Genomic DNA, 24,766 nt, shown 5'->3' on the forward strand with positions numbered 1-24,766 from the left:
ACAGACCGATCAGCTGCTGAGTTGTCAGATCACATTTCTGGGGTCATAAAAGGAAATCTTGATGAAGATTTGAAGGATACTAGATATTTGTCAGTTTTGTGCGATGGCAGCACCGATACGAGTGTAAAATTACAACAATTATTTTACGTGTTATATGTGAATAAGAACGGTCATAGTACTTGCTAATTGATGTCGGTTGAAACAGTTGAAAACGAAGATGCTGCAGGGCTGAAGGAAGCTATGAACGAAGCTTTTGCCCGTTTTGGCATCACAAACTTTGAATCGAAACTAGCTGCAACTGGTCTAGTTGGGGTAAGTTTTAATATGGGGAGAAATACTGGTTTAGAAGCTCGTCTAAAAGAAGTCGCTCCTTGGCTCACTGTCGTCCACTGCTTCAATCACCGTCTAGAATTTGCTGCTGCCGACGCATTCAATGCTACGTTTTTTGCACAAGTAGATGAAATATTGCGTCAACTGTTTTCTCTGTACCAGAAGTCACCGAAGAAACTGAGAGAGCTGAAAAAACTAGCTGAAGTGTATGGAGAAACTGTCTATAAGCCCATCAAAGCAAGTGAGACAAGGTGGATAGATCACAAAGTGCGCGCCACGAAGGTTTTCCTGGAGAACTACGGCATGTATATGCAGCATCTTGAACAGGTAAAAATGGGTAATTTTCCAACTTTTGCTGTTTTCCATCAAATTTGCATCGCCTCCTTAAATTTTCTAGAATAAAGTTTGCCTGTAATAACAGTAATAAGCATTTTTATTAAATTATTTAATGTCATGTAATATGTTACTTTTTGTTTCTTATGTAGGCCGCAACTACTTCACCTGATGCCCAAAAGCAGAAGATAAATGGATTCCTAGCTAAATGGAAAGACGCTCGTTTCCCAATGTATGCTTCTATCTTTGTGGACATTATTGGTCCTTTCGTGTTTTGTCTCTTGGACTACAAACTGACGACAATGATCCAGTTAAAGCTTTAAAGAGAATCAAGGAATTTGACTGGACTATGGTCAAGCTTCAAGGTAGTACATTTGGCAAGGCTACTTTCGATAAATTTAGGAAGGATTGCAAACCTACTGGTGACGACAAGAACCAGATTTCGTATCAAGGTGTTGTGCTCACAAATTATCCCCGGGCACTAAATGGAGCTGCGGGACAACGACAAGAGTGGATAGATGCGATTATCCTCTGTTTGGGCAATCGCTTTAGTGATCTTCAAGAGACACCAGTTTACAAACACCTTTGTCCAATTATAGACACCCAGTCCTGGCCAGGTAAGGAAGTTCATTTGGTGAGCTATGGAGACGAATCGGTTACGCTACTTGTCGACCACTTCATTCAGCTTTTGAAGCATAACGTATGGGATGTGTCGAACGATACGATGCCGACAGAAGAATGGAGTGGGCTTAAGTTGTTGATTTCAGAGACGTATGGCAGAGCTATACCATACTTAGATGTTTGGGCTGCCATTCTCTCTTCACCAGTTAGTAAAGAAAAGTTTTTAAACGTTCTTAACATTGTGGAACTGTTATTAATTACGCATATCTCTAATGCTGTGGTTGAGCGAATGTTCTCAACAATGGCCAAAATAAAGCCACACCTACGTAACAGAATGTCAAGAGGAAGATTGGACAGTCAGCGAATTAGTGAGGAGGGTCATCACTAATTCGCCGAATTAGTGAGGAGGATCAGTGGAAGAGTATGATCCAGCTCCCGCAATAGAGCGGTGGTATGAACAAAAGAAACGAAGGATTGGATATGGAGGCCATGCTTACCCAGAGAAGCGAAAGAAGAAAGTCGATACGTTAGAGGCATCAAGCTGCAGCAAACATGCTTATTTTTCGGACTAAGACTCGTCAGAAAGTAACTAGTCGTGTACTATAACATGATAACTTGTAAAAATGTATACGTTGATAAAATGTTATAAAAATATTACGTTCTAAAAATATTAATTTAGTAAATAGTGCAGTATAATAATTAATGTAATATCATTTGATTATGCCTCTGGAGAAAAATTTTTGTCGAAAAAATTTGCACATTGTTTTTTCTCAACTAATTCGCACCCTGACGTCTACCTTTATGTATGTCTACCTTTATGTATGTCTACCTTTATGTATGTCTACCTTTATGTCTACCTTGATGTATAACTTTATGTCTACCTTGATGTCTACCTTTATGTATGTCTACCTTTAGGTCTACCTTGATTTATAACTTTATGTCTACCTTTATGTATGTCTACCTTTATGTCTACCTTTATGTCTACCTTTATGTCTACCTTTATGTCTAACTTTATGTCTACCTTGATGTATAACTTTATGTCTACCTTTGTGTCTAACTTTATGTCTACCTTTATGTTTACCTTTATGTCTACCTTTATGTCTACCTTGATGTATAACTTTATGTCTACCTTGATGTCTACCTTTATGTCTACCTTTATGTCTACCTTTATGTCTACCTTTATGTCTACCTTTATGTCTACCTTGATGTATAACTTTATGTCTACCTTGATGTCAACATTTATGTCTACCTTTATGTCTACCTTTATGTCTACCTTTATGTCTACCTTGATGTATAACTTTATGTCAACCTTTATGTCTACCTTTATGTCTACCTTTATGTTAACCTTTATGTTTATTTTTATGTCTACCTTTGTCTTCCTTTACGTCTACCTTTATGTCTAGTTTTAGGTCAACCTTTATATGCGATAAATATATGAAAGCAAGATTTATCATCGATATTTTGAATTTGTTGTTTACAAAATTTTACAGCTTGCTTTGCTTGAGAGATTTTAGCACTGCAATTTGGCATTTGGTAGGATTTAGCTTTCATACTTTCGCTATAATACATTTAACACTTCCTTCGTGTTGATATTAAGTAAAACGCTTCTCAATGTTTCGCTTACTTTTGTGGCTTGATCCAAACTCTTGGGAATGTTTAAACCGAAAAAATGACTCGACTTCTGCTCATGTTTTCCGACATTCTTTCAAGTTTTGATCGGATCGTCAAAACGGAAATTGTTTGATCACCAGACGTCTTGTTAAAAGATAAACTAAATACACTGGATATGTCCCATCTCTCTGGCACTCCATTGAACTAAAATACATGAAACGCTACCTGTAATACAAAACCTTAATAATTTTTTGAAGTCGCGCTATAACCCCAGACACGCGAGATTTTACCCCATACACGCGTGTGTAGTAATCAATTTTCACACCACGAGAAAATCTCGAAACACTACTCACGAGTGTCTGGGGTAAGGTCTCGCGTGTTTGGTGTAAGATTTGGCTTCAATTATTGCTTCAGGTAGCGTTCCATGTATTTTAGTTCAATGTGCAACTAGAATGATGAATCATATTGTTTAAAACAAACGAATAAATACCGAAGGAAATGACAAGAAAAACATTGACTTTGTATAAATAATAGAAGTGTATACGTACATACGACCACCACACCACCACCGTCACCAAAATACTGAATTTATTGAAATTTATTTCACTCAGTATGTTACGCTATAACATAATTATACTATATGTTATACTATATCATTACACAATATTGAATACATCGAGTTCTAAAAGACCTATGATTGATAAATAATTTTTACGAATTCAAATAAAGACTACAATTATTATGAAATACATTGACTAAAATGACTATGTAATGACTAAATGGCCAGCTGGATGACCATCGTTCAGTTCAACAGATAATGGCCGTTCAGTTCAACAGATCGTAGAGATTGCTATCATCTTGGTTCACGTTATTGGAATTCACCTGATTTTGCCTCATCGCTTCTTGTGTCAGAGTTGCCTGCGACAACTGTTGAGGACGCGGTACAGTTGTCAGCGGTTGCGTCTTTATTTGACTTTGAGGACGTTGTGCAAGTTGCACCAGAATATTACTATTTGATAATGCTTGTTTGACGAGAGACTGTTGCTGCGTCTGCTGCTGTTGCAATTGAAGTTGCTGAGTTGGTTGCAGTTGAATGTGTTGTTGCGGGTTGTTGTCTATTTGCATATGCGCAGTAAGCTTATCTGCCTCCTCCTGAAGATGTTGGTGGGGTTTTGGCTCCTGTAAATCATGCTGTCGCAACTGAATTTGTTGTGTTTGGTGCTGCAGAGCATGCAATTGTTGCTGCTGTGAAGTCTGCGTTTGCGTCATTTGTTGTTGCTGACTCAACATTTTCTGCTGTTGCAATTTTTTGTGAAGTTGCTGCATGTGAAATTGCTTTTGTTGTTGTGAAGTTTGTTGTAGCTGTTGTTGCGAAAACTGAAGTTGTTGTTGCAAAGGCTGCTGCTGTTGTTGTTGTTGTTGTTGTTGCTGTTGCAAAGGCTGCTGAAATTGTTGTTGTTGCATCTGCTGCTGCAACTGTTGTTTAGATTTTTGCATTTGTTGAAACTGTAACTGCATGTTGTTTTTTGCAACCTGAATCTTGTGTTGCTGGTTTTGCTGTGGAAATTGCTGTGGAAATTGCTGCATTGTAAGCTGAGTACTGGTCTGTTGTTGTTGTTCTTGTTTTTGTTGCAGCTGCAGTTGGTGATGTAACTGTTGTAACTGTTGCAATTGTTGTAAGTGTTTAACAGGTTGCATAGGTTGTGGGACATGGGAGTTCACTTGTTGCAAAAGAAGGCGCGCTCGATTGGCATTGATACGGTTAATTCCTGCAGTGTTATTTCCAGTTGTTCCTGAATTTGAAGCTTGTTGTTGATGCATCAGTTGCTTTCGCTGAAAGAAAAGAAAACGAATATTTCAGAACATTTCCATTAAAACATAAAGATAAAACGAGTAAACTTGTGAAAAGCAAACATCACATATCCTCAATTTAACACGGACTCTTTCCTTTTTTTAAAAACTCCCCCTCTGGAAAGGTCACGAAAAATTAAAACCCAGAACATTGCAATGTGGAGATGCATCATGATCTTAAATATGACGAATGTTTGACGAGTAAAAAAAATCAAAATTGAAAGTCCTCTAGGTTACCTCCGTTATGTTCACATTTACACTTGACTGGGTGATTAATAGTTATTGAATGGAAGCGTCACTTCCGGTTAAATGGTGCGCTTTGATTGGTTCAAAAACATTTTTGCCGGTCAATATTTTCCCGTAATCGACCACGGTCCAAAACGCGTAATTTTACAGTAAAATGTAAACAAACTTCGTGATGCAAACAGCAAAACGCAAAATAAACGAAACAAAAAACCGTTTACGAATATGATTCGAAGGAAAAACACTTGGAAAACAGTTTAACTATCCAGACGATACAATTTGAAACAATTTATTTTTTATGATAGAAAACAAGAAAAGTGAAAGCCAACTCGTACAAAACAGCAAGGACGAGAAAGAAAGCTTAATTTCAGGTCAAATAATGCCATATAATAAACCTTTTAATAACCTCGCTTTCTCCGTAAAGACCTTGCGCTCGGTTATTAAAGGCGAATACAATATTAGTTATTCATATATTTTTTATTTTAATCATAGATTTAGTTTCCTCCTGTTTAAATTCGCCTTATTGATAACGCTTTCCGTGCCTCCACTTTCAAAAGCTTCACAATGTTTAAGAATGATGCCGAAATAACTGGTTTTGCAGGTCCACTTTCGATTTCGCCAAAGTATGACAACGTTTTTTCAAAATAGACATGTTTCGACATTATTTCGACATGTCTATTTTAAAAAAACTCGTCGTGCATATTAAATGTGCATATTAAATGTGCATATTAAATGTGCATATTAAATGCGCAATAGTGCTTCTACGATATTACAACGTTAACAAAAAAAAAGATTTCTGTACTTCGGAAGTAGCCCCTTCACCAAGTGGAAGCATTCATACCTGTTTAAACAACTGTATCAAATCTTGACCTGGCAACTTGTTATTAATTTGCTGATTCAACATGTTGCTGCTAATACTTTGTTGTGGTGTACCAGCTACCGACAATGTACTGTTGCTTAGCTAAAAATACAGTTCATAAGTAAAATGCGAGAAGTTAAGTTTAAATAGTAATTAAAATTTTCCAAACACTAATCAAAAGCTCGACTTCTCCACTTGTATAATTACAACAACACGTTTTGCTATACATATATGAATATATTAAAAAAATAATATTATTCATATACTCTGGCAAGCAACAATGAGAGCAGGAAAAAAAACAGCTGAATGATAATAATGGAAAGTCGATTAAATTGTTTAAGGTGATATAGTAACCACTCCCTTCGACATAACGAAAAAATTAGAAGAAAAAAAAACCATATAGAGTCAAAATCATTGAAATAAAATGCATGTAACGCTTCGTGTAGTACAAAACCCTAATAATTTTTTGAAGCCGTGATTTTACCCCAGACACGCGTGTGTAGTCAATAAACTTTTACTCCGCGAGAGAATCTCGAAACACAACACACGCGTGTCTAAGTGTAATCTCACGTGTCTGTGTGTAAAATTTGGCTTCAATTATGTGATTCAGGTAGCGTTCCATGAATTTTACTTCAATGGTTTAAATATACACGTAAAAGTTGGCAAAGTACTCAAACATTATCTCTTCAATAAAAAATTTTGCTATTTTACCTGCATTGATGTGTTTATGTCTGCAATTGATTTTTTTGGAGATGGATTGACAGGCAAACGAATAAGCCTTGGTTGCAATGGTTGTTGAATCTGTTGTGCTGACTGTTGCTGTAGCGCCTGTCCTGGCGTTGGTTGCATCGGCTGTTGCATTGGCTGTTGCTGCAACTTCTGTCCTTGTCCTTGCAATTGTGGCATTTGTTGTGGTTGCATTTGTTGCGGTTGCATTTGTTGCGGTTGCATTTGTTGCGGTTGCATTTGTTGCTGTGGCGTTTGCTGTTGTTGAGCTTGCTGTCGTTGCATTTGCATTCTGTAAGCTGCTGCGTTCAGCTGTGAAGAGCAAAGAAACATTAAATATTCAGTCACGAAGTAGAATAAATTTTCTGGAATAATCCGTAAACGAATTAAATTGGGTTATCCGAAAACTGATGATGCTTTGAAAGGAGGAAAAGCTTGACGTGTGATATAAGACAAGAGTTGTTTTGTCAGAAGTGTGGTGTAATCAGTGAAATGTGATATGAACTGAAGCGACAACTATTTAAGCACTCATGGATTAGATTGTCGCCGATTGATGAACTGGAAAGGCCTGTGAAACCCAAAATTTCCATGGCAACTTCGCATGGTCGTACACACTGTTTGCACGTCTTTGACTGTGGACATTTTTTACGTTAATTTAATGTCTGGATATATTTCGTGCAAATATATTCTTACGTCTGTGATTCAAAAATGGAGAATATACGTATGACTAAAAAGATAACAAGGAGTAATATTATTTAATATATTTTTCTTCGATATTTCCATCGCATTAAAAAAAAGAAATGGCGCAACCTAATGACGTCAAAAATGGCGGCAAAGTTATTAGTCCAGTTAATATTATAGATCACTGGGGATAATATAATCAATGTTGTAATGTTTTAAAGAATAATTCAATTTCAACTGCGGCAACAAACGGCAAAATAAAACTGTTTGCAAGCTGCTGTTAAACGTGAATTTCAAAATTTGACACTTTCCAATTTCATAAATTTTAAATGAGATATGAGACAATTTATATGAGAAATTTTAAATGAGACATTCATTCATAAATTTTAATAAAACGCATAGTTTTCACACATAGTTTTGACAAGTAAAGCAAAACAGTAAAGAAAAATATGACGTGGGATCGCAAAGTCAGCAAATGGTTGGCTTGAAATCATAGTTAAAACTTCTCAAAAAAATGAACACCGATGTTTGGTATAACCATAAACCAACTGGAAACCGTTTCGGAGTTAATGACTGACAAAGTGGAATAGATAATTTACGTATCTGATAAATGCATAAATTATTTGATTAATGTATAAGACATTATCTGATCAATGCAAACATTATCTGATCAATGCATACATTACGCACGTATCTGATCAATGCATACATTATCAGGTCATTGCATACATTGCCTGATCAATGCATACAATATATCAGGTCATTGCATACATTATCTGATCAATGCATACAATATCAGGTCATTGCATACATTATCTGATCAATGCATACAATATCAGGTCATTGCATACATTATCTGATCAATGCATACATTATCAGGTTATTGCATACATTATGTGATCAATGCATACATTATCAGGTCATTGTCTGATCAATGCATACATTATCAGGTCATTGCATACATTATTATATATAACTACAACAATTAAGAAGATACCAACCATTTGTTGTTTTCTGTGATTTTCCACCAACCTCTAAAATAAGTGGAATAAATGTAGAAGACCGTAAATGTAAGAATTGATTATTAGTTAAAACAATTGATTGAAACTAGAAAACCAAAACCGCTATGAAATATGTAAATGAAAATTACGTAAAATTGGACTTATCCATAAAAAATTAAAGCTCAAGAGAAATCTTACTTAAAATGAACGTCTATAACATACCCTCATTGCAGCAACAAATTTGTCCTAAAAAAAACACATAGATAAAACAAAATAAAAATATGCAACAACCACATTACCAAATGTTGTTTCAACACACAACAATTTACATAACCATGCGTTGTTTTGACACACAACATCACCATGTGTTGTTTTAACACACAACATCACCATGGGTTGTTTCAACACAACATTTTATTTTACATTACCATGTGTTGTTTTAACACACAACATCCCCATATGTTGTTTTGACACAACATCACCATGTGTTGTTTTGACATACAACATCACCATGTGTTGTTTTAACACACATAATCACCATATGTTGTTTTAACACACAACATCACCATGGGTTGTTTTAACACACAACATCACCATGCGTTGTTTTAACACACAACATCACCATGTGTTGTTTTAACACACAACATCACTATGTGTTGTTTTGACACACAACATCACCATGTGTTGTTTTAACACACAACATCACCATGGGTTGTTTTAACACACAACATCACCATGGGTTGTTTTAACACACAACATCACCATGTGTTGTTTTAACACACAACATCACCATGTGTTGTTTTAACACACAACATTACAATGTGTTATTTTAATACACAAACATAACCATTTTATTATAACCTATTCAACCTGTCATACGTAACTACAAAATTTCTTACCTGATCAACGGGTATTAGTCCAACAAAAGCTCTTTTTCTTGGACTGAATATCAAAAGTAAAATTTTCACATCGCATTGTTGAAGGTTTGGAGCATTTCTGAAGTGCACGCAACCAGCCTAAGAAGTAAAACAAAATTAAATTACCTACTTATACCGAATCTTACTTAAGAAATAAAGATGTTTACTGTGTTTGCACAGGCTTATGCAAACCAAGGAGACCTTTGGGAGAACTCGAGAGCAGATCAGTGCAAGCCCGAGGGTCGAGGGTTGCACATGCGGAGACTCCGAGGTTTGCATAAGCCAGTGCAAACACGAAAAACATCTTTTATTTCTTTTATAAAATAACAATAATGTGAAAAAGACAAACATTTTAATTTTTCCTCTCGAATGTATTCATGATCGATTTGCAAATTCTCTTTGACTCATATTGATTGTTATGATTGATTTGATTGGTTGAGTTCAGATGTGTTTTGCACAGGCTAATGCAAACACGGCTCTAGACCAATCACCGCACGCGTTCTATCGTTTTTATTTCATAAAAGCTTATAGTTAGCATAATAATAGTAAAATATATTGCAACATGTTTTTCTGTTAAAAACAAAATTTCATGTGCAAATAACTTAGCTATGTTACTATTTAAGATATCATCAATAATACGTACGTTACGTAACGCAAAACGAACAGAGAAAGGGAAAAACGGTATCAAACCCCATATACGTAAAATTATCGTTATCTCGACATAGGTTCGTGGCTTAAAATTCCTTAGAGTTACGTAGCGCAAAAACGAACAGAGAAAGGAAAAAACGGTATCAAACCCCATATACGTAAAATTATCGTTATCTCGTCATAGGTTCGTGGCTTAAAATTCCTTAGAGAAATGTTATAAAAATGAACGCTAATTGCTGAAGAATAAAAAACAAAATTTTGACAACAACTTTAATAACAAAATAAAAAAATAAAACTCAAGATAAAGCAGGCATATTGTTGACGTCTTGCTATTGTTGGTCTGGAAGAGTAACCAACCACCGCATAAAGTTGCCTATGAAATGTGCGTATGAACTTATGTGGGTACGTATGTACTTATGTGGGTACGTATGTACTTATGTGGGTACGTATGTACTTATGTGGGTACGTACGTAGTTTTCGAAAGAACTCCAATACAAAAACTGGATTTTTTATTATATATCGACATACGCAAAGTTTTGTATAAGTTTTTGTTTCTAACAATTAAAGATTATTAAAGATCATAAAGAATAAAGATTATACGCAGAATAAAACAAGTTAGCTTTTTAATTCATCACACATTGACTGATATCATGTAATTTTACAGGGGGGGCTATTTTGTTGTGCAAGACTCCACCCCTCCCCCCCCCCGTACGTGGAAAAAACGAAACAAGAGTATTGAAACGAGGCTTATGTATTACAGTCAATGTAAACGAATTTGATAGGATTCACACCACTTGATCGGATCCACACCACTTAAGTAACAATCTCTCTTTCTCTCGTGCAATTATGAGAAAATTACTAATTGATCAATTGTTCCTTACTACAGATATCATAAACCTACTTACAAATCGAACTTTGGTTGTTGCCATCACCCGATATAACGCTTTTAATGACTCTGGATCATTTGCAGAAAAATGAAAACTGACAGTCTTGGAATTATGAAGGAGCGTCCCAAGAGTTGTCTGTAAAGAAAACATTAAAATAGAGACTTCGTCGTGGTGACAAATTCAAAAATTGTTTTAAAAAGAGCAAATACCATGGTGAATGGTCAAAATAATAACATGACAGTTCTTAAAAGAACTGTTTAATATCAGAACACTGATTCATAGTTCTAAAAGAAATGTTTTTAAAGATAAAAGACACTATGCATTTCGGCAGACTACTCATCATGTGTCAACGTTTGCTGAATGAGAACTTCAAAATCATGCGATATTTATGATGGTAGGAAAAAGTTAACATCATCTCTAAATTGAGAGACGACGCTTAAAACAGAGATCAATTACGCAAGTAATCCTATAGTCGGCAGAGATAAGAGTAATCAACTTAATTAATACTTCATGACGAACGTAACTGAACGAGCGACGTTTTTTTAAATAACTCGAAAATTACGGTCAGAATATAAATTGGCTCTAAAGATTTGCTCTTTTTAAAAAAATTTTAAAAAAAAATTTCTGAAAATTGATTACAACGTGACGTTATGAGAGAGGACTTGCTGTTATTGTAACTAAATTGTACAAGCATTTATACAACTGAGGCACATGACAAATTCTTCTACATATTTGACAAATACTAAGACCTTAACAGAGTTGTAGATAACTTATGCATAGACATAAATAAGGGCTGATGGCTCTTGAGGTGATGCTTTTGCATGAGAAAGACTCATGCGCCTATTGTTTCTACAGTGAGTGAAGATAGTGAAATTTACACAGCAGGACCAAACTTGCGGGCTCGCTACGCCACTGCTCAGGCGTGAATGGTGTAGAAATACTTACCAATAAGGATTGAGGTATTAGCTGCATAAGTAATTCTTGAGGCCATTTATCAGTTTGTCTAAAATGAACGATTTTGTAATGTCAACAGGTTTTCGTAAAAAGTAAATTTTCGTCTATACGCTCTACAACGTACGTGTCACATGTAACATGTCATTTATACGTAAGTCACATGTAACATGCCATTTATACGTAAGTTACATATACATGGAAATCCAAAGCATACAACTCGTTAGTTTAGGATGCATGCAATTGACTCCTAACTTGACTTGTACGTTTTGTTTCTAAGGCAGTTCTCGGCATGGTTCATTTAGAGATGGATCCATGAAGAGTTTGTAAGAGGGGTAGGGGGTATGCTTTAGTTTTGATACGATTTCGATGGCGGCATGCTTCATTGAGAGATGGATCCATGAAGAGTTTGTAAGGGGGGGTAGGGGTATGTTTTAGTTTTGATACGATTTCGATGGCTGCGTACATGTTGCAGTGTCCTGTTAGACTTTTTGTCAAATTTTGTCACCTAGTATTATAAGGAGATTTTGAAAATGCTCTCCATCAAACAATAATCACAATTGCTTTTGCTTAATTGTTTGCTATAACAGTATTTGTTAGAGAACTTGGCACATCTCCTTAGATCCATCCCTGACCTCATGGTAATGTTTATGGAAAGTTAAAGTTGAGTTCACGAGTAATTTCATCGCAAAAATACGTATAACGTCCTTTACAGTTTATCTTGTATATATGTTGTAGTTCAAATGTGTTAAATGGCAGAACATGAAATCGTTTCGTGCAGTAAAAATGTGCTGTTATGTGATAAAATTTACTTACAAATTATCAGAAGGAGAAGTGCACACGTGACATTTAAGCGTTCTCTTCACAGAGTTGCTTCCTGTTTCAGAACGAATCTATTTAAATGAAAGAAAAACGATCAACAAGTTTTGAAATGTTCTAAGATAGTTTTAAAGCAGTTACCCTGTGCCAGTACGCAAAATATTACCTTCATGAAATCAACATACGTACGACGTCACAGCAAGTATTTTTGAAAGAAAAACACAAAACATAGAAAACAAAACGCGCATCAGGCGTTGACTGAGGCTACCAAATCTTTCGCTTACAATCATAAACGTAGAATTTAAATCTCATAAATTTTCAATAAAAAGTAACACCGCATAATTCAATAGCGTGTGTTCATTGCAGAATACTAACAAAGAATTTAAGCCGACGAAAAAAATACAAGTTTAACATGTTCACAACAGCCTTTTTCATGTGGAATAAGTGAAACTCACACATGTTTTTTTCTGCAGTTGATATTTCCCAGCAATGTACACATGTACATGCAATTTTTTCCTACGTAGTTTGGTCAGATAAGCTATCACAACTGTTAGGAAGTTCTAGGAAATCCCATCCCTTGAGGACCAGTCCCCTCAATATTTCATTACGTGTCCGCCACTGGTAGTTTTACAACTGCTAGGATATTTTAGGAAACCCCAAGCTTTGAGAACCAGTCCCCTCAATTTCATTAAGCGTTAGCCAGTGAAACGATCACATAGTTGTAAAGTTCAAAACAAGGGGGGAGTGTTTAAGTTAAGCTCATGCGACAGAGTCTACGTAGTAAAAAAACTTCATACATAGTCACACAGCATCTCAGTATACCGAGTTATTTACTAGGTTATCATTACCATTTCTTGCCAAATCTCAGTATCCTGAGTTATTTACTAGATTATCATTACCATTTCTTGCCAAATCTCAGTATCCTGAGTTATTTACTAGATTATCATTACCATTTCTTGCCAATGTAAACATCCACTCCATGCCATTACTTGTGTTGTACCTCCACTTGTATTAGTATTTCCTACAAAGTACAAAAATTATTTTATATAAACAGCAAATATAATTTTCTTTCGTATTTTAATGTGAATGTGAGAAAAACTCCTAAGTACGTATGTAGTCTCAGTTCTTTTTAAAACACGTGCGAAAATTCGAAAACTGACAAAATACTAATTATTTCTGGTTTTTATTATTTTGCCTTTGTGTTAACAGATATTAAACAGGCTAAAATCCAACATGGATACATATACGAAGTGAAAAAAACGATCCAGGTTCTTTGAAGAGAGTAGAAAAGAAGAAGGGAAATTAAGAAAGAAAAGAGAACACGAAAGAGAAGGAAGGATGGATAGGAAGGAGAATGGGTAGGAGGGAGAATGGGTAGGATGGAGAATAGGTAGAAGGAGAATGGATAGGAGGGAGAATGGGTAGGAGGGAGAATGGATGGAGGAGAATGGAGGGAGAATGGATAGGAGGGAGAATGGGTAGGATGGAGAATGGATAAAGAGAATGGATGGGAGGGATGGATGGGAGGAAGATGGATGGGAAGGAGAATGGATGGAAGGGAATGAGGATGGGAATCGGAAGGAGAATGGATCAAAAAGTGAATAGGAAGGAGTATAAAAGTGAAAGAAAGTTTTCTAAAAAAGGATTTAAAAATACAAAACAAACCTGGCCCTCAGGTAGTGATACCACACTAAACTTCCGCTACTACAAAAATGAAGCAAAGTAAAGCACAATTTAAGACATATTTTTAATGTAACTATTAAACGTTTGATAATTTTGATTCAAATTAAATGAAATTAACATAGTAATGTGACAGACATGGCCGAATTTTCTTACATTCTGAATATTCAGGTTTATGTGAAGGTGCAGGTATTTCAACATTTGGAACATCAGTAACTGTAAAGAATGTTATAATATGAGAATGTTGAAATTCGTTGAGGGAAACAAATAATAAAGTAATATAATCAACTGTTTTCACAGTCAAGTAAGGTTGACAATTGATACAAGACATTGTATGATGTTGCACAAGAAGTATTAAGAGCGACAAGATCTTTATATTCTTTTATATAATCAATTACATATGCTTAATTGGAATCCTTGGACTGTAGCAATTTTCTCCTTTGCACGTTAGCACAAAGCAGTTATGCGTCTGCCGATTCGTTTTTGGGACTGTATACTATCCTACTGTACGCGCAGTCGACACACAATTCTCAATTTTACTTACACACAATTCTCAATTTTACTTTTACAATATCACAGATAATCTTAAACATTTCAAGCTTTACATTTACAGCCAGCGACAGAAGAGACTGACTTTCAACGTGTCACAACTAATAAAGTATAAACATAACTTCCTATTTCCGTTCTTCCATAAGTTCCTAGTATCAAAAAACAATTATCTATTACTTATTTACATAAGTTCCGACATGAACGAAACCACTTTGACCAAAGTGTTGGTCACGCCATTTTAAAAAACTATTAAAAAACATAGAACCTAATTTACTTGCGCACTGTACGTATTGTTTGGCTTCTTATAAAAGAGACATCACAAACTACAAATTTTTTAAAATACGAAAAATTGTCTGTGATGGAGCTTCTGTTTGGGACACAATTCCAACAGAAATCAGAAATAGCGAAAGTATGTCTCTTTTTCCATATAAAATTGGATTGCGTGATTTAGTTTAGTTGATCATAATATTTAAAGATAGAATTAACTTCATAAATACATAAACCTATCGTAAATTGTTAATCGTATATTGTAGGATTTTTTTCTGATAATTTTGTTGTCGGAAAATATCTCATTTATCTCTAAAATTTCCGTGATATGCCCTCTCGACATAGTAAAAAGAACAGACAAAAAATGTCCCATGTTACATATACCACCAGAGGTTATACCACCAAAGGTTATACCACCATAGGATATACTACCAGACGTTATACCACCATAGGTTATACCACCAGACGTTATACCACCAGAGGTTATACTACCAGACGTTATACCACCAGAGGTTATACCACTAGAGGTTATACCATCAGAGCTTATATCACCATAGGTTATACCACTAGAGGTTATACCACCATAGGTTATACTACCAGACATTATACCACCATAGGTTATATCACCATAGGTTATACCACCAGACGTTATACCACCAGAGGTTATACTACCAGACGTTATACCACCAGAGGTTATACCACCAGACGTTATACCACCAGAGGTTATACCACTAGAGGTTATACCACCAGAGGTTATATCACCAGAGGTTATATCACCATAGGTTATACCACTAGAGGTTATACCACCAGAGGTTATACTACCAGACGTTACACCACCAGAGGTTATACCACCAGAGGTTATACCACTAGAGGTTATACCACCTGAGGTTATACCACCAGAGGTTACATCACCATAGGTTATACCACTAGAGGTTATACCACCAGACGTTATACCACCAGAGGTTATATCACCATAGGTTATACCACCAGAGGTTGTATCACCATAGGTTATACCACTAGAGGTTATATCACCATAGGTTATACCACCAGAGGTTATATCACCATAGGTTATACCAACAGAAGTTATATCACCATAGGTTATACCACCAGAGGTTATACCACCTGAGGTTATATCACCATAGGTTATACCACCTGAGGTTATATCACCAGAGGTTATAAACATTAACTTGCATGCATGTATGCTAGAAACAAGCTTTTTTTCTTGTATTTTTTTGTGTGAGAAAAGCAATCAAAGTAATCATTCAAACAGTAGAAGTAAAACAAGAAGATCATTGCTACTTTTTGTCAAAGCTAACTTAGTACCCCTCTATTTTGCGTTTTTTGTATTCACACAAGCAATTCCAAAAAGCTTCAACCAACAGAAACAATGTATCAATGAACAATTATTTACAATGGCAAGATAATTATGCAGTACATAATTAATGCTTGTGCATAAGTAAATCTTTAAAAAATATTCAACAAAAACTCACCATGGAAGTCTATTCCTTTCAGACAAACGAGGTGATTTTTATCGACGACAAAGTCTTTGGGAAGGATGGATTTCTTGTTGTCGTAATTGGCCTTAAACACATTACAGAGCTGCAGTTACGTGGGTATCTCAAATAAAACGACATGTCTATTTATTTAAGAAGTACAAAACCTACAGAGTTTAGAAACACATGGGGAAGTTTGGGAGAAAGAAGAAATTGCGTGGCAAGCGCTAACACAAAGTGGGAGTGTTTCCAAGCAAGTTCAAGTTTCTTCCAAACTTTCACAAATGTTTATATAACTTAGTAGAAACAAGTAAATATGTTTTATATTTCCTTTAAAAGGTAAGCCTTTTAAAAAAATATTAAAAAGATAAATTTATTAATTTTAATGACACAATGTAAATATTTTTGCAATTAAAATTGCATGATGCCATGCAAATCCCGCAACTTGCAAGATTCTTAGAGTTTTGATTTTAATGGTTTACTGAGAATTCAAACAATCAGCACCCATGTATTCAAAAGTCTATTTTATAATTCAATTAAACTTGTCAATTCAACACATATTGCCTACTATGGACTATCCATCCGCATTCCTTCCTAAACTTGATAAATTCTTATCTTTATCCAAATTTACATACCTCACTAAACCCAAGTTATTTCAACATGTATACTATTTGCTTAACCTACCAAAAAGCCAACTTCATTAAACCTATTGCCTAAATTACCAGCTAAATCTCATCCCACTTCATATTTTTTAACAAACACACACTAACTTGGTCATCATACCTTGTCAAAGATGTTCTGAAATGTTGCCATTTTGTGTGGTGCAATCAAAGAAAGATGTACTCCTAACTGAAAGAATAAAATTCGTAAATACAATATTTCGTTTTGATATCACAGCACTCTCAAACATTTGAATCTGAACAAATGTGTGTTGTTTACAATTGATAAGACATACTTTAGTTTCAAAGTTTGACGTATCTTATTTTGCTTTGTGTTATGTGATATATTCATTTTCAATGATAAAATATTTTTTCAATGTTAATGAAGATATTAAGACTTCCTTTATACCATACGTATTTTCAGCAATAAAAACAGAACTGACTTCTTCAGCAAATCCATACAAACTAAACATTGTTCTCCTTTACACATAGATTGAGTTAAAATTTCATAAAATCGGCACCCAGATAACAAGCAAATCAGTCATTGTAAACATGTTATTTAACAAAGCCAGTAGGCTACATATATATTTGCGGGTGTCGAGCAAAGATCCATGAAGACAAACACAAACAATCTATGTACGTAATGTTCTTAATTCATAAATACCTGTCCCATTTTCATAGCAAGCTCATCAATGGTAAGATCGCAGAAGCTATTTCCCTCTAAACTCGTCGCGTCAGGATAAGGTGGTGCCATGGCAACAATTATACAATATCTTTGTACATTACAATCCCTGTGAAACTCTCGATGTCCTGAAGTATCTAATATTTCTAAAGCAATACTCAGACCATCTGCCAACAGTGCATAATACTCTCCTCCACCACCTTCACATTTGAAATTTTGAATTTTATCAAGAAATAAACGACTGTTAGTTGTATCCAGTAATACATTCACGGGAGGATGTGGATAGTCGTCTTTTGTGCCATACGTTACCAAGTAATAGTTGATGTTTTCAAACTAAAATTGAAGAAAATGAGATAAGCTTTTGTGAAGACTGGTTCTACAGTACTTAAGAAAATTTTGTTTTCTAAACAAACTCCTTTCATGTTACAATGTACATAATCATTACATGTTTGTAAATGTAGATCGTCCAGGTTAATATAGTCCTGAAAAGGACTGTTTTTGTTGTTGTTGACTGACGTTTCGACAGCCTTAGCGGTAGTCATCGTCAGAGTCAAACAATGTACATAATCATATCCAAAGTACATAATCATATTAAATTTAATATCCATATCTAAAATTTAGGACATTTAGTGACTTTTGGATGTTGGAATATTGCTAATTTTATGCTGTAAGGCTTAATTTATTGTTAATATGCATTTTAATCAATTCTTTAATTGCATACAGCCAATAAAAGAGTTAGAAACGATTTGCTCTGGGTGAATCTTTACTATATCTGTTGTTCCAACTTGCCTTAGAAATATATACCTCAATTCTAGCATTCATTTTAACAATATGAATCACTTTAATTTAATCATAATACTTAATTGAAACATCTTTCACATAACAAAAGTAGGTCTAAAGTTTGAAGTTGTACAAACAGTAAAACCAAGATAAAAGTCTAACAATTGACTTTCAAAGTGATTCTAAATTTTAAGTAGAAAAATGATGCATATAAATATTGAAGCACAACCATGTAGACTAAAGAAATTGTGGAATGATTTAACATCAGACAATTAGCAATTGAATACATCATTGTTGTCAATTGAAATCTCCACTACGAAATGTGAATAATTCTCAATATAACAAGGTCTTTGGGGAGAAAAATAAGCTTACGTAACATCTATGAGCATGACAACAAAGTTGAAATTGAAACATGAATTTGGTCGATAAAAACTCTTTGGGCACATTACATGGTAAATTTTCTCGTATTTCTTGACATGAATTGAGACAAACAATTACAAATATTTTCTATTTGCTAACATTGGCTGAATTAGTGAGTGAACTTTACGTGTGATTATAGTACGAACTGTCGTTTTTAAGTTTAGACATTGTTGTAAGTGAGTCAACTTACATTTGAAGCAATGAGTTCATCATTTGGTACTGCACCCTCATTGAAATATCTAGTCGAAGAAAAACGATCTTTAGAATGTTAAGAAGTCATTGTTTAATAACATGTAATATAAAAGATAAATTTCTCGTTTCTTTACGATCACTCACTCGATTAATTTCTCAAGATAAGGCTTGAATTTTGAATAATGTAATCCTAGATTCGACGTTCCCTCGATTAAGAACACAACATCTTTTTCGGTGTAAATAACCATTTTATTATTGTGAAGAGTTCTACACTTCAAATTGCTTCAATCATCACTAATGAAATCACGCAAGTTCATCCAATCTCTTGCCACGGCTGATGACATTCATCTTGTATGTTAGCACTTCATTGTTTTACAAACCATTTGTAATTGTAAACGCGACGACTTCCTACTTCCTTGTAACATGACGCCAGCACAGCTTGCAGCAGGTCATTAACATTTCATAATGTTCTTTATTGCCAAATTATCACAATCAGAAGGGAAATCACCTGACCTATTTCACCTAATCATTATGTAGAACGTCCACAAAAAAATTCGTGTAACTGCGTGGATAGAGTAGAAAATGTAGGAAATCTTGAAGTTCTCACTTGAACAATCTTCTAAACGGGAAAATATTTACAAGACTAGCTTATGTACATATATTATATAATATAATTTTGATAACAAAGTAAACAAACAAAAATGAGTAAATAAAAAAGTTAACTTTCAAATACATTTTGTGTAACCGCGCAACCTGCGAGAACTCTACGAGACTAAAATTCTCGGGTTTTTCGAGCATTCAACCAATCAACTAAAATCAAAGCTTAGTTTAAATAATGTAATTAAAATCAATAAATTTAGAAATATAATGTTGCTTTTAATATTGCTATGCATTGTTGATTCTCTTTACAGGCTTCTAAACTGAAAGATTTTTAATATTACTGTCGTTGACGGTATGTTTTAGAAATCTTTTCGCTTCTACCTGAATTCATGTTGCTCTATTGTATTTGAAAAGGAATCACTTTTCATTCCACACAGACAAAATTGACTCGTGCATGTTGTCATTATTCATCATATTTCAATTATTGGAAACGGCAATCTTGGTCGTACCTAATTCAAATTTTTTTGAAATTAACTCTGTTCATTACGCTACTGCGGGTGATCCAGTTCTTTATTCGCACACCTAACAATGTACCAAAATATCAACATATGTGGTAACACTTTAATACCCTTGCCATGAAGAATATAGAGCCGAAAGCAATACGCAAACTTAAAAAAATACTTACCATTTAAAATTTCTGTAGATTACCCAATTTTCATACATACAATGATATCATTATGGACATGAAATTGATTAGTCGTACAGGGCATTAATACTTACTTTCCAAAAAAGAGGAGTGGTCTATAAAAGACCCGGTGTTTTTTACATATTGTATAGTGATTTTTTTAGTAATGAATACGTAAAAAAATTTCTCCATTGTTATTGATAAAAGCAGAGCAATTTTTTGAATACCAGTGCAAAAAATAGTATCTGACAGAATTAAAAAATACTATTTTATATTTAATTCTTAAAAAGTAATAGCATATTGGAAAACAAGCCCTTGTGAGTTTTTCATGGACTATAAAAATTGCATTCGTTCTTTGTGTTTGTTATATGAAATTTGTAAGTATTTTGGGCGTTTATAGACAGACAAAAACAAGCAACTATTTAAAATGCCTTTTAGTTATGGCTGGCTATGACTCCTTTTACAAAGGGAGCCATACGAATCAGTGGCAGCAGAACTTTGACAATAGGGAGAGAGAGCTATATTTTTATAATTATTAGTTATAATCTGTAAACAAAATCGATTTCAACAGAAAGTAATAAATTGAAACATGCATATATGAATAATACCCCCCCCCCAAATTATTAATGTTCCGTCGTCCTTGATACGAATTATTTTTTTGCTTTCGTCTATGGCCGTGTGTTACGTTGCGTTGAAAGACTGGGCTCTACTTGCATAAAATTTCAACTGACGTAGCCTTCCATCTATTTTAGTTCAATGAGTTACTGATCCTGAAAAAAACAAGGGACTCTATTATTTGGTTGGTTAAAAATTGACAAGAAGACTGGAGGCTGTCTGAAAAGGATAAGAAACATAATAAGCAAAATATAAATTGAAATAATATAGTTATTTTGTAGTCTTTGCGCAGTTAGACTAGTGTACTAAAATTGAACACAAGTTAGTGTACTGTTATGCAAACGTTAATTCTTACATATGTTAACGGGAGTTAAGCTGCTGACGCTTTAAGACGGAAAGAACTGTTCAGCAGTTGATTTAACAATTCTGTCTCCAGTTATATCAATAAATTTCTTCTTTGGCATCTCTTTCCAAGTGGCATTGGTGATATAATGAAAATGATGTGATTCACCCTCCATAGCTTTCAGGATATATTTTGCAATATCCTCCCCACTTTGAGCCTCTGAACTGTGTTTTTCAAACCACTGACCCATTTATATCAATTATGTACTTGGTGACGTCATCTCCTTCCTGTGCACCTCCATAACCTTTCGAATCCGTAGTCTTCACAAATTCTGTAACAACTGGACCAGGTTTGATCAATGATATGCTAAGAAATGCATGCATTTGTCTTTGTATAGTGAAGATTATCTCGAAATTGGGGAAAGAAAAATCTGTGATTACCATGGTCAACTAAGGGCAGGTTGCATTGAATAGGAAAACATAATCAATAAATTCCAATTTTGTTTTAACTCAACAGACTGCGCTGTCAGTTGATGTACATTTTAAGCCATCTAAAACCAAACTTGTAAAAATTTATGGCCAAACCTGGATTATATTCACTGGTGTAGCGAAGGGAGGAAGAAATAGGGGAGGCAGTCGCACCCCAAATAATAATCATTATGTTATCAATTATCATAACTTAAGTCAATTCTAACTAAATATGATAGCATATGATAGTACGTGTTTCCTTCAGAAAAGCAATAATAAAGAACACATTTTTCCATATTTAAGTATGTTTTATTTTAATAGTTCAAGTTTCAATAGTAATATTATAAGTAAGTAAGATTATAAGTAATAAAACTTTTAAAATGCTTATTGAAGTTGATTGCGATACTCTTTGAATAAATTTATTTTCATTTTGTCTCCTCATCTTTAATTATTATTATTTGGACAATAGTAATTGTATCATCTTTCTCTGCGATTCCACGTTTGCATCTTGCATTTTTACAGAAATTTACGTTAAACTCAACGCCAGAAATGCACGTAGCATTTTCATTTTTAAGATTCAGTTTTTCCATTTGCAATTTTGTTCTTCGTTCCACGTCCTCACTCACAAATCCAGGAAAAAGCTGACTTAGCATTTTTTCAGCCTCCACAACCTCACTGCAGGGCATTTTCTTTAAAAACCTTACTGTGGTTTGCCTTATTGGCTGTCATAAAAAACACATAACAGTTAAAAATATGTTAATATACATGAACACTGCCAATGGTAAGTAGATACTCTTTAAAAATAATAGTGCTGTTAAACAAGCGTTCCAAGAGAAAAAACGTCTGAATCTCTGCCTAAGGTTGGGATATGGTTCCCTTAGCTCCTTCAAAACTGAACACAAGCAATACTGGACGCCATTCTTTTAGCTATAGTATCACTTAACTTAATCAGAAGATGCCATTATGACGCATGCATGAATAGAAATATGCCTAAATTATGACTGCAGCCTATCTTGTAGATTAAAATTCATAGACTGATAATTTTGAATAAAACTTTGAATAAAATAGATAGTTTTGAGTATAACTTCCAGATGTCAACTTTACCATTACTGTCATGTTGAAAAAGCCTAGAGTAAAATCGCTGGCCCATAAAACACTGTTCAAACCGGGGCCAATCAACAGATGGAAGTTAAGTATTATGGACGAGGGAGAGGTGAAGAAAATTGTGTGCAGTGAAAAAAATTTCGCCTTTTAAGGTAATATTCAAATTTGTCACAGCGAAAAAATCTTTGAAAGAAATATCATCAAGCGCGAGGAAAAGACAGAGACTGGTTGTTAAAGATTAAGCGGATGGATTAATGAAATAAAAGAGTTACAGTGAACTTGTTGCTGTGAACTTAATCTAAATGGATATGAAAGTTTCCTTGAAGCAAGTTAGTGATAATTTTGTTGACGTCATGAGGAGCAAAACATGTATTTCGCAACACATATTTGACACTAAAGATATAGTATTAGCAGTCGCTTACCTGATTCAAAGTCGGTTACAGTCTTTATCTCTGTAATTTTTTTATAACCTAAATTTGGTAAATCTGCCTGGTGAATAAGTTCTTTTATCTCTTGTTTTGACCAGGTCTTTGCCATTGGATCAAAAATTCTGATTTCCATCAATTCGTCTACGCTGGCATCTATAAGTAATAAAACATATAGCTTGATTCGTCCTATTTTGACAACCTGAAAACGTTTCTATATAAATATCTATAAGCAGTCTCTATCGTTTCAAAAGATTTGCTGTATGCAATGTAGAATGAAACTTTGAATGAATATAATCTCTACAATGAGGCTTTTTATATGAAACAAGGCATGAAAATGAACATGTAAACTGTTGACAGCTGACCACAATCTTTTTTCCGTTGACGTAATTGCAACGCAAAAATATAGAGATAGAATATTCTTTTCTAGCTGTAGTGAAGTGCAGGAGTTCTAGACAGAAAGACAAAAATTTTTCTTTGACCTTCTGTGGTTAATCCTCATTAGAAATTAGATATCTATTTTCTATTTCAAGAATCGGAGAGTCCTGTTATGTATTAGATAAAGACCTGATTAGCTTATACAAATTTTGTATGTTGAACGATTCTTGATAAAACTGTGAAAAACAGCTTTGCAAACAAAAATCCGATTCTGCGAATTTCTTTTGCCCCCTCACTTTTCAAACCTCTCTGTGGCCCCTGTCTGACGTCGTCTTTTGGATCAGGTTTTAATTCCAATCAACTGTCCTTACAAGGTGAAGTACGGAAAAGCATTACGCTAAATAAACCTGTGAATAAAACAAGGAATGGAGTAATCTTCCACATATACGATTTTTTAGTTTAGTCGAGTGAAAATTTTTTTTAAAACGAAACACAAGCTTTTTCGCTTGTTTTGGTCATGCTATTTAAATCTTAACAAAGAAAAGGTTACGTAGCAGAATTAAATATTTGGGTGTGCTTCACCACAGCTGTGAAATGGGAATCGCTCATTTATGTATAAACTAAGAAAAGTTCTAAACTTAACAATGTGATCAACTTTTGATTGCCAAGTAAGCGTTCAGGCCCTTTGACCGGATGGAAACCTTGTGAAGCTTCACTTCCATTATGTTCACAAAAGTAGCTATCTATAAGAATTTTTGAACGTTTTTTTAAAGTGAATAGCTAGTATTGGAAAAAGCTTGAATGAGTAGCAAAAATATCTTTCACTACTTTTGCCGGTGAATAGACAGAGGAAAGTGAGAATCTATTAACTGTCAGTTAATGTGCACATGTTTTTTATGCAGGGTTTATGCATTCACAAGGATGGGTTTTAATTTACAAGTTTCAGATA

General features: G+C 34.5%; 2 protein-coding genes and 1 long non-coding RNA gene across 3 annotated transcripts; 1 reads left to right on the plus strand and 2 right to left on the minus strand.

Moving 5' to 3' along the window:
* Positions 1 to 189: 189 nt before the first annotated feature.
* Positions 190 to 986, plus strand: LOC124454916 (zinc finger protein 862-like). The gene is made up of 2 exons (XM_047005668.1): positions 190 to 657; positions 816 to 986. The coding sequence occupies exons 1-2, from the start codon at positions 190 to 192 to the stop codon at positions 984 to 986; spliced, it is 639 nt and encodes a 212-aa protein (XP_046861624.1).
* Positions 987 to 3,466: 2,480 nt separating this feature from the next.
* LOC124454917 (mediator of RNA polymerase II transcription subunit 25-like) lies at positions 3,467 to 19,635 on the minus strand. The gene is made up of 17 exons (XM_047005669.1): positions 19,345 to 19,635; positions 19,199 to 19,247; positions 17,791 to 18,141; positions 17,251 to 17,316; positions 16,465 to 16,555; positions 14,315 to 14,374; positions 14,144 to 14,149; positions 13,429 to 13,499; positions 12,476 to 12,552; positions 11,654 to 11,711; positions 10,727 to 10,843; positions 9,156 to 9,272; positions 8,479 to 8,502; positions 8,257 to 8,289; positions 6,560 to 6,886; positions 5,831 to 5,950; positions 3,467 to 4,728 (listed from the first exon to the last, which is right to left on the minus strand). Exons 1-17 carry the CDS (start codon positions 19,446 to 19,448, stop codon positions 3,721 to 3,723), a joined length of 2,679 nt encoding a protein of 892 aa, XP_046861625.1. The 5' UTR covers positions 19,449 to 19,635; the 3' UTR covers positions 3,467 to 3,720.
* Positions 19,636 to 22,197: 2,562 nt separating this feature from the next.
* Positions 22,198 to 23,733, minus strand: LOC124454437. The gene is made up of 2 exons (XR_006951449.1): positions 23,437 to 23,733; positions 22,198 to 22,632 (listed from the first exon to the last, which is right to left on the minus strand). It is a non-coding gene; the product is annotated as an uncharacterized LOC124454437 (long non-coding RNA).
* Positions 23,734 to 24,766: the final 1,033 nt, after the last annotated feature.

Source organism: Xenia sp. Carnegie-2017, unplaced genomic scaffold, assembly GCF_021976095.1.
Source record: "Xenia sp. Carnegie-2017 unplaced genomic scaffold, XeniaSp_v1 HiC_scaffold_3, whole genome shotgun sequence".
Lineage (NCBI taxonomy): Eukaryota > Metazoa > Cnidaria > Anthozoa > Malacalcyonacea > Xeniidae > Xenia > Xenia sp. Carnegie-2017.

Excerpts from the sequence above, each read along its gene's own strand:
- LOC124454916 (XM_047005668.1), top strand. The coding sequence starts at position 190 with ATGTCGGTTGAAACAGTTGAAAACGAAGATGCTGCAGGGCTGAAGGAA. Across the intron at positions 658-815 it reads ATATGCAGCATCTTGAACAG|GCCGCAACTACTTCACCTGA; the intron begins GTAAAAATGGGT and ends TTTCTTATGTAG.
- LOC124454917 (XM_047005669.1), bottom strand. The coding sequence starts at position 19,448 with ATGGTTATTTACACCGAAAAAGATGTTGTGTTCTTAATCGAGGGAACG. Across the intron at positions 14,375-16,464 it reads GAAAGGAATAGACTTCCATG|TTACTGATGTTCCAAATGTT; the intron begins GTGAGTTTTTGT and ends CATTCTTTACAG. Across the intron at positions 6,887-8,256 it reads ATCACAGAAAACAACAAATG|CTGAACGCAGCAGCTTACAG; the intron begins GTTGGTATCTTC and ends TGCTCTTCACAG.